General features: G+C 40.0%; 1 protein-coding gene across 1 annotated transcript in view; it reads left to right on the top strand.

The window, feature by feature from the left end:
- The first annotated feature begins 6,621 nt into the window (after window positions 1-6,621).
- The window catches only part of b4galnt4a (beta-1,4-N-acetyl-galactosaminyl transferase 4a), a 154,377-nt gene continuing 150,553 nt past the window's right edge, over window positions 6,622-10,445 (top strand). Inside the window, exon 1 of the mRNA XM_017485647.3 lies at window positions 6,622-8,199. Within this exon, the coding sequence (XP_017341136.2) occupies window positions 8,058-8,199 (142 nt within the window). The 5' untranslated portion in view covers window positions 6,622-8,057. The remainder of the gene's footprint in view (window positions 8,200-10,445) is intronic.

The following is a 10,445-nucleotide window of genomic DNA, read 5'->3' as shown; positions in this document are numbered from 1 at the left end:
GCGTTCCTATTAAACTCAACTCTGTTCCATGATACAGTAATAATGAAAAAAACTCTGAGAACAGTACAGTGTCCTTAGCTATATGTTGTAGTAGAACTGTTCTCTGACATGGGGAAACAAAAGAATGGGATATGAAACACACACACACACACACACACACACACACACACACACACACACACACACACTGAAACCTCAGCTAGTAACCCAGCTATCTCTAACATCCAATCCAAGGACATAGTATTGCTTGCATTTACTGCCACATGCAACAATATCCACTGAAAACCTTACAAGTATTTATAAGCTAAGTCAAACTGAGGACATAGCAGTGGTCTCTATATCTTTTTTGTTGCATCTCCTTTTGTATGGAAATTAGTGCAGATGCCACTTCATCACCCCCCAAATTCCCTGGACTCTAATAATTGCACGCCTTTCCTACTAGTTTCAGTGTAGTTACTGAATTATTACATAGTATTTACTAAATAATATACTGGAACCTAAACTCAGCTGACTCATATATCAGAGATTTAATCAAGTACGCTCAGTGAAAATGAGTCACCACGGAGGGGAAGTGGTTGGTAAGCTCCAACTGTTGCTGAGCGAGCGCTGCCGAGGCCTCAGATTTAAACCTGTCCAGATATATAATCCACTTGACATTTCATCAGAGATTTGGCCAGATTACAGTAATACCACACCTGCTTTAGAGAGAAGAAAGCAATGAGAAACAGGATTCTCCTTGAGCAGAGTAGATATCAAAAAATGAGAGCTTGTGACCACAAGAGTAGAGTCGACCTTTCGCTGAGGGCCACAGTCACGCCATATTCTTGCAGCTTCGAATGTGCTCCCATGATGTAATAAATATAACAGTGATGACAGCCAGACAGGTTATCCTGAGCACTACTTACAGAGCCACACTCTATCCTTTCATAGCTTGTACTGGACAGCAAGCTCATCCAGGCATGTTATGTTAGCTACACTTGCCTCTCATGGTGATGGACGTTTTGGGACATGAGGAGGAAATCCCACAGTCACTTTTAAGACAGTCCTGAAAACCGCATGCCAATATTTCAAATAATCACCATGAGATAATCTCTAACAAAAGGTTGTTTTTTGCTAATAAGTGTCATAAAGCTATTTACCATTGACTAATATAATTTTAAACTTTAAATGTGGTGGGTGCGTCTCAACTGTTTGTATATACACCAATCAGCCATCAAAAACCACATGCCTAATATTGTATAGGTCCCTCTTGTGCTGCCAAAACAGCTCTGACCCATACAGGCATGGACTCCACAAGACCTCAGAAGGTGTGCTGTGGTATCTGGCACCAAGACGTTAGCAGCAGATCCTTTAAGTCCTGTAAGTTATGAGGTGGAGCCTCCATGGATTGGACTTGTTTGTCCAGCACATCCCCCAGATGCTCGATTGGATTGAGATCAATCCAAAGTCAACACTTTGAATTCTTTATCCTGAAACCTGAACAATATTTTCAGTGTGGCAGGGTACATTATCCTGCTGAAAGTTTCCACTGCCATTAGGGAATACTGTTGCCATGAAAGGGTATACCTGGCCTGCAACAATATTTAGGTACTGTAAGTGCTACGTGTCAAAGTAACATCAAAACTCAAAAAAGCTGTGCAGCAAGTTGCATTGAAATTTTAAATTAAGTCAACTTTTTTAAAATGTATTATTTACAGTGTATGAATTTAAAATATAAGATACTTTTATATCGATGTGCTGTTGAATGCTGATTTGTCATTACGTGAATTCATTTTATCAGCAGCTCTGCCAGTAGTTCTGGCTGTAAAGCAAATCACAAGTTTATATTAAGGTACGTGTTCTAATATGCTATTGTTTCTATAGTAACACCTTACACATGGAAACTCCTTATAGATGTTAACAAATAAAAACATATAGTTATTGATGTGGTGAAGCTTTCTGTAAGCAGACATTCATTTAACAAGTGTTTTTTGTTTTATTAACTTTAATATAGAGAGAGAAAAGAAAGGCTGGTAAAGGAACAACTGTTTATAGCTGCTATAACTGTCACGTAATGGAGTCTGAGACAGAAGCAATTGCAGGTAAGGCAGTTTAATGAGAAGACAAATCCACAGGGTTAGGCAAAAATCAATAAACATAGACAGGCAAGGGTCAAACGATGATGCAAATAATCTAAACTAGGTAAGGCAGAGAATCACAGTCGAGGGAATAACAAAGTCGAAAACCAGAACAGCAAACACTAGATAAGGCTTGGTAACAACAGAGATAAGATCAACTGAGCATATACTTTGCAATCCAACTGAGTGCGAACAGTCTCTAGTCTCCGAGGTAGGCATTGTCCAACTAGTAGCAGGTTCCTCTAGGAACCGAGCAGCCGTTCTCCGTCAACTCTACAGGATGATCTTGGTTGGATGTGTCAGTAGACTCAGGTGTAAGCAGAGCTTGGTTGACTGTGTCATCATTCTCAGGTATGAGCATAATCATGTTGGTTGTGACGTCGACATCGGCCAGGTACCTAGCTTGGGAGGTCGTCTCATTACCCTCAGACAGGAACAGGGTTTGGGAGGACGTCTCTTCGACCTCAGACTGGAAATTGGCGTAGATAGGTTGCCTCTAGCAGGAACTTGACTTGGGAGGCTGTCTCGTTGACCTCAGACGGGAACATGGTTTGACCTCCGGCTGTGGCCCTGGGGATGAGGTCATCTCGTTGACCTCTGGCAGGAACTCTGCAGGGGAGACTGCCTCTTGGGTATCAGGCTGCTGCTCTGGAGCCATGGTCGCCATGTTTACCTCTGGCTGGAGCTCTGCGGTGGAGACCACCTCGTGGGTCTCAGGCTGGAGCTCTGGAGATGAGGTCACCACGTGGACCTCGGCTGAAGTTCGGCCGGTGAAAGCACCTCATGGGTCTTAAGCTGGAGCTCTACCCTTACACTCTTGTGGAGCCATTTGTGGACACGCCAGCTGCCCTTGAAACATTCCTGAGAGCAGAAATGTGATCCTGGTATCCCGAGTTTAATACAGGTTGGACACAGTAGCTTGGCTTCTTTACGGCAGCCCTTGGTCTTGCACACCTGTGTCACCCTCACTGCCTCCCTGTTGGCCTGGGGCTGTAACTGAGACACTGCCTCTTGTCAGGCTTGGGGTTCGCCAGGCTCGAAAAGTATAACTGGCAGTGGAATGTATTAAGCTGGCGTATACTGCATACTGTATACTGTATAGTATACTGTCACGTTGTAGTTCGTAGTGCATTCTGGGAAACCACTGGTTTACCATGACATGACAATAACGTATGTGATAACATGAATTAACTTGTCTTCTGAAAGATCCACAACATCAAACAAGTGAATAAAATGTATGATGCGTCGTTCATTAGTAAATTAAAATACAGTACTCACTGGCACATTAATGTGGTATTAGAGGAATAAAACACTTCACAGCCTGCTATTATCAGAAAATAATCACATCACAACACTACGTCACTGATTATTTTCGTAGAACAGCACACCCTGTCATGTATTATTCACATTCCCATTAAGAGCTTAGCAAACACTGACAGTTTCTTAAATGCCTGTATTAATCATATAATTCATAATAAAAAAAAATATTCAGAGGCTAATAGAGTGGATCAGACATTCTGCTATTTCTGTTTCCTCGCACAGCTTAATCCCAAATTGAAGCCTGGCTTGGCATAAGCTCTAAACAGTATGTTAGGAATGTTCTTGAAAACACTAAATCAGCTGGGACCTCTATAAAGTGTGCTGTGTTCTGACACTTTTTTGCTTGCACAGTATGAGATGTCAAACATTTGTTATTGTAATTGAATTGTGTAGACATCAGTTATTATTCCTTATGCATCTGGATTTCTGTAACACGCTTCTGTTGTTCCCATATAACACTGTAAATCTGTGTAACCAGTTACTAAAATATCTTTTGTTGCAAAGGCAATTTTTTTATACAATGACTCATTCTATGATGTGTCAGCATTCTCTCGCTCTCTATTAATCCACATGATTTTAATTTGCAGCTCTTGTTCTGTATTATATGGTGTCATTTTTCCAGATGCGCCCCTACCTGGATTCATTTTGAGTCAGTGCCTGTTAAACTGCAGACTAAGTGTAAGATTGCTTTGTTATATCTCTTTGTCTGAATTCACTGCTGGGTGGGAACAAAGACCCTAAAGAAGTACACAGTAATCTAAACTCCAAACACACCATATTTAAATACATGAACTAAACAAACGATCGAATAATTCACTTGCCGCTGTAGTACAAATTAGGATGTAAGAACGATGGTTTGTAGATGGCTTACAGGGACTCAGTGTGGCATCAGAAAGGTTTCCATAATAAACTTGAGCTGCAGAAACAAGAAGTGTTCTTTTTTTATTTATAGCATTCTAGAGTCAATGAGTTGGTTATTTATGAGTACTTTATAAGTGACCTATAAGTGACAGTCATCTGCACATCTTTTGCATAGACCATTCCAACACTCCAAACTGCCCTCTCAGAAAATAATAGAAGCTCAGTCCAGGTTTCTGGACACTGGGTTGGAAACAGGAAGCAAGAGCACACTAAAGAGTGACAACACCTAATTCTGTACAGTATAAATTTGCATTTATAGAACATGACAAAACAAATGGTCATAAAAATGATATTACTCCGTTGGCTTCACAGTTCTGTATAATTTCTAAAAAAAAAAAACAACAACAAAAAAGCCATACAATGTTACAATGATGATTTAAATCTACATGATCGACACATGATTTATTGAGTCTGTATTAATGCTTAGGAATTATGGAACATCTCAGAGACCTAAATGATTTAATGTAAGTTTGGGTGGCAAGACTTATTTCAGCACTCTGCCTCCCATATGCTTATACTTAGCTATGACAGAATGTGTTCACATATTATCATGCAATATTTTAAATTAGTAATAAAAATATTTCTGGTCACTGGACTCTGCCTCCTTATGGATTAGTAATGTAACTGCAATTTCCACTATTGCAATAGTCACTATCACAAACTGTTGTTTTTATCAATGATAATGAGAACAAAGAATAAACTATTATGTATATAAGCCTCTGAAAGAAAGAAACAGGGTAGTGTTACATTCTCACACCTTTTGGGGCCTCAGATCAATCTTGAGTTTGGGGTAATGTCTGTCCAGAGTTTCATATTCTCACCGTATCTGAGTGGGTTTCCTCTGGGTTCTCGAGTTTCCTCCCACCTCCGAAAAACATTCCAGTAAGTGAACTGGCTGTGATAAATTGCCTCTAGGAATGAATGAGTTGCTGTTGTTGTTTTTGCAGGCTTCGTGCAGTTTTTAAAATCTTTTAAAAGAAAAGTGGTTGGATGTATCCTGTACGTTATTTGTTTCTTTGTTCACTTATCGTCAGTAATCACTTTATCCTGGTCGAGTTTGTGCAGTACACTATTCCATTTCAGGGCACCATGCAGACATACATTCACACACTAACAAGAACAACGACGAGGAGGACAATGATGATGATGATGATAATGATAATGATAATTGATGATGATTGATGATGATTGATGATGATGATGATGATGATGATGAAGGTTAATTATAGTGATAATAGATTAATATGATGATAATGATAATTTATGATGATGATGATGATGATAGTTGATGATAATTGATGATGATGAAAATGATAATGATAATTGATGATGGTGAAAATTGATGATGACGACGATGATGATAATTGATTATGATGATGATGGAAATGATAATGATAATTGATGATGGTGATGATTGATGGTGATGATGATGATGATAATTGATTATGATGATGATGAAAATGATACTGATAATTGATGATGGTGATGATTGATGATGATGATGATGATGATGATGATAATTGATTATGATGATAATGATGATGATGATGATGATGATGATGAAAATGATAATGATAATTGATGATGGTGATGATTGATGATGACGATGATGATGATGATAATTGATTATGATGATAATGATGATGATGATGATGATGAAAATGATAATGATAATTGATGATGGTGATAATTGATGATGATAATTGATGATAATTGATGATGATGATGATGATAATTGATTATAATGATAATTGATGATAATGATAACTGATGATAATTTTTGATGATAATGGTGATGATGATGATGATTATATTTGAGAAAATAACTGCTCATGCGTGAAAATTTTGAGAAAATTTTAATATATAAAAATGTCTTAAAGTGCTTAAAGAGACAAAAAAAAAACAAAAAAAAACAAATGAACGTTGCAAATGCTACAAATGCACTGTTTTGACGAAGTTGACAGTTTAGAGCTGCTTTCCCTATTAACAAGTGCTTTAATAAACATACCACTGCCAATGACTGCAAATGGCGCCGTATTCCACATACACTACACTACACTACACTACACTACACTACACTACATTACACTACACTACACTACACATAGAAGCCGTTACATTTATGCCCTACGTAGTTCATATACACAGTACATAAGGAGCCATTTGAGATTCGACCGTTGATTCGCTGCTCCGGTGACGCTCGTAGCTCGGCCTATGATAGGTCAAAGCTCATAGCGGCCCCGCCCAAGTTCGGTTGCCCGGCAGCGTCATGGATGCTCAACTGAGGAGCGAAGGAAACGAGCAGAGGAGACTCATCACGCTGGGAATGGAGTGGAGACTCCTCAGCTTTGGAGGATTCAGAATAAATTAATTTCTTTGAAGAAAAAAAAAAGAAAAGAAAAAAGAACCGGAGGCACTTTTCTAAATCGCGTCTCGTGACATAAAGGAATCGGAGGAGAAGAGCGGCGGTACAGTAGGAGTCGCGCGCGCGGATGGAAACGGAGCTCGCGGTGTTTGTAGCAAATCCTACTCTCGCGAAACAGGAGTGTTGTCCTCGTTTCCGGTGGCGTGTTTGACAGGTTACTGTACATCGGATGCATGTGCATTGCGAGATAAAGCGCATGTGTAGGCGACACCTCCGCGATGATGTCGCGCCACAAATGGACCGAAACCTCGCATTTCATTTCACACTTGCCGAGAGTTGGAGCTGGGCATGACTGATTCCCAGCGGGTTCATATTCTCCAATAATCCGGTGATTTATTTATATCACTGAGTGCTCTTTAAACCATCGCCCGGCGTGAGATCTCACCTGTTTAACCACTGCGCCTCTGTGTCCAGAGTAAACCGGGAATTAAATATACATCCGGTTTATATCCTCGAATAATAGAGAAATAAACGTTATGTGTGTTTAATAAAGCGTTCAGTGCAGCTCGAGTGTGCATTCACTGACATGTAGGCTGGTGTGTGTTCATACCCTGTAGGATCATACCTTGTAAGATCATACCCTGTAGGCGTTAGTTATTTAGTGACAGTAATATTTAAAAGGAAACATCCCGCCTATATGTTTATTTTTTTTTATTATTATTATTTTTTTTTTTACAGATGACATGTAGAGAAGGCTCTAAGAGGGGCAGCCATGTGGCCTAAAATTGCAGAAAGTTCCATGTAAAAGCCCAGTAAAGGCTGCAGGAGGGGGGTAGAGTAGAGGTGTGACTCCTCGCTGAAACTGAGGCAGACTCAGAGTTTAATCAGAGTCAGCGAGGCCACACAGAAAGAGGATTGCACCGGATTAGTGCGCAACTCCTACCACTTTAAAGTCGAGAGTCTCGCTGTGAGGTTGTTTGGATTTTGTTTACGCATCGGATCCGTGATTGCACACGGTGACGCGATTAAAAAGAAATGAAATAAATAATAATAATAATAATAATAATAATAAAACCAGTGCGGATATCCATCTCCAGAATCTACAGCATCTCTACAGCACGGGCCGCTAAAGCCGCCAAAATGCCTCGAGCATCCAGACGGACGTCACTGTGTGAGTTGTGAGTGTGTGTGTGTGTGTGTGTTAAACCCAGCGCGCGCTGTGAGTCGGACCTGTTGAGGCGGCGCTCCTCGGCGGGGAATGTCGTTGAGCACGAGCCCGGTGTGGCGGAGGTGAGCGCGCGCTGTCCGTTTCCCGCTCCGCTATCGCTGCGAGGATGCTGCGCTTCCCGGTGAAGAAAATCAGGAAGCAGTTTAAGCTGCTGCTGTTGCTGGTGCTGCTCACTTTCGCCGTGTGGTTCACCTACCTGCACATCAACCAGGGCAAGTCCATCCGACTGCACTTCAACTACGGCAAAGGTAGGGGATACGCGCTTGGTGCTGAAACCATGCACGCGATATTTGTTTACTGAGATTTGTGTCGTGAAAACAACAACAGCAACAAAACACAAAAAGTATGCTTGAGATTTCAATGCATCTTTTACTGCGGTGTTAGTCTATATGTAACTTCTTAACGCCATCGCTTTCTCCATGACTTTTAAGTCAGAGTTGTGTATGGCTTGTAAGTCAGGGTCATTTTCAGTGTGATAGCAGTGTCAGAGCTCTGTACATCCTCTGATCTGATACAAAATCATTCTCTGAAACTGACTTCCTTTTAGTAACCAAGCGCACTATGTATGTGCAAGTTCTCCAAAACATCAGAGGTGTGATTAAGACAGGTGCATTGACACATTTTGTGTTCATTGACAGTAACAATAGTGCCTTTGAATTTTTTTCTGGGGTGGTGCCCCTATTTTTGCACCTTTAATTTGTATCTTTCATCGGGAAAACGTAGATATTCTGTAAAGAAAAAAAATGTGTGTGTGTGTGTGTGTGTATATATATATATATATATATATATATATATATCTATATATATATATATATATATATATATGTATAAAGATTTATGATGTGACATAAATAAGTTGGACTTTAAATGTACGCGACATGTACCTTTCTCGGATAAAAGATACATACTGAATGTACAAAATGTTTATGCTTGAGTATACCACCCTGTCGACACTGTGTGACCCTGATCCTTGTCATATTACGCAGCTAAACACATGATCATGGCATAAAATACGTCAGTATGTCAAACTTCCGTTTCAGCATTTTACCCCCGTATACTGTATCAGTCCTAATATCGACACTGTACCTGTGCATCCCTGAAGGAAGAGATTTCTCTCAAATAGTTTACAAAACAGGTCGGTACTCCTTTACAGTCTCAGCACCATGCACCGTTGTAATTAAAAAAAAAAAAATCAGTTTTTCACAGCGAAATCCTCGGTGTGTTAAATGAACACCTACGGTGTTTATACAAATCCAGATGGACCCAAATGAACAGTGGAACATGAGCAATCTGGCAGTATCGTACGGTCATGCTCTGAAGTCATGTGATTAAAGATTAAAGACTGATGCTGAGGTCATGTCATGATGTTAAGCCGGAGTAATGCTGTCGAACTGTAATATTAGTATTTTCTTCTAGTCATCGGCATGTGAATTTCTATAGCCTGCAGCATTAGTGGTATTAAAGGGAATCTTTTATTAGCTAATGAAGTATTTATTCTCCTCTGTCCGAATAACAGTGGACTATAAAACCTTTAGTGTTTCTTGTAATTGAAAATGATTTACTAGAGTCAAAGAAGTGTCAGGAAGTGTGTGTAAAAAAAGAATAGTCTAGGTTTCAAGCAAGCCACTTCCATGCCATGGCGTTGCGTTTATAGTGTAGTTTGAAGGTGATGGGGATCAGGTAGTGCTGTGTGCAAAGCATTGCCATTTCCCAGCTAACAGATTTATGATTGGCACAGTAAAGTCTGGACTGAATTTGGCCTGCAGTAAATACATTGCTGAGAGATTTATTAAGTGAGCTAAGAAGTCTGTTTTCCTCTTTGAGTAATCGAGGTGTCTGAATGCATCGTTTCTCCTTGCATTGCTGTTTTGTCTCTGTTTTCTCTCTGCCTGGTGTTTTTCCCCTGTTTTTCTCGCTTGTAGTCATACAATATTGGTTTGTTTGTTACTGCTTTTGCGATCTTGATCTAAACACACCAAGCCCAACAAAACCAAGGACTCATCTCAGACACCGCACCAAAGGGCACCAAAGAAATATTGCCAACCAAGCCAATCTATAAATACACTCCAAAGACTATAAATGACAGCTGGGATGCATGTACTTTATGTGTTTGTTTGAACGAAATAACACTCTACCAGAAAGCAGTAGAGGGTCTGTACACTCTACACTGTTATAAATAGAATGTAAAATATTAGCTACCGGTATCAGTATCTGTAACAGTGCACTATTCTTTTTTTTTTAACACCATTCTCTCACAATTTGTTCATTTGATAATTCCCAAACAACCAATCAAGGAGAGTGAGGGCTAGCAGGAGCTTTCACCAAGACACTTGAAGCTAAAACCACAACATTGTTTCAAACTGCTGCTCCTGCTGCATCACAGGGCAGTGTAACATACGCAGAGGAATGTCCTCTTCCACATACACGAGCTCACAGACATCTCCGATTGGCTAGTGTAGCTGTAATTGATGGTGGAGAGAGTAATGCTTTCACT

This window comes from Ictalurus punctatus, chromosome 14 (assembly GCF_001660625.3).
Source record: "Ictalurus punctatus breed USDA103 chromosome 14, Coco_2.0, whole genome shotgun sequence".
Classification (NCBI taxonomy): Eukaryota; Metazoa; Chordata; class Actinopteri; order Siluriformes; family Ictaluridae; genus Ictalurus; species Ictalurus punctatus.
Note: the sequence above shows the minus strand (reverse complement) of the source record. Positions and strands in the feature narration are given on the sequence as shown.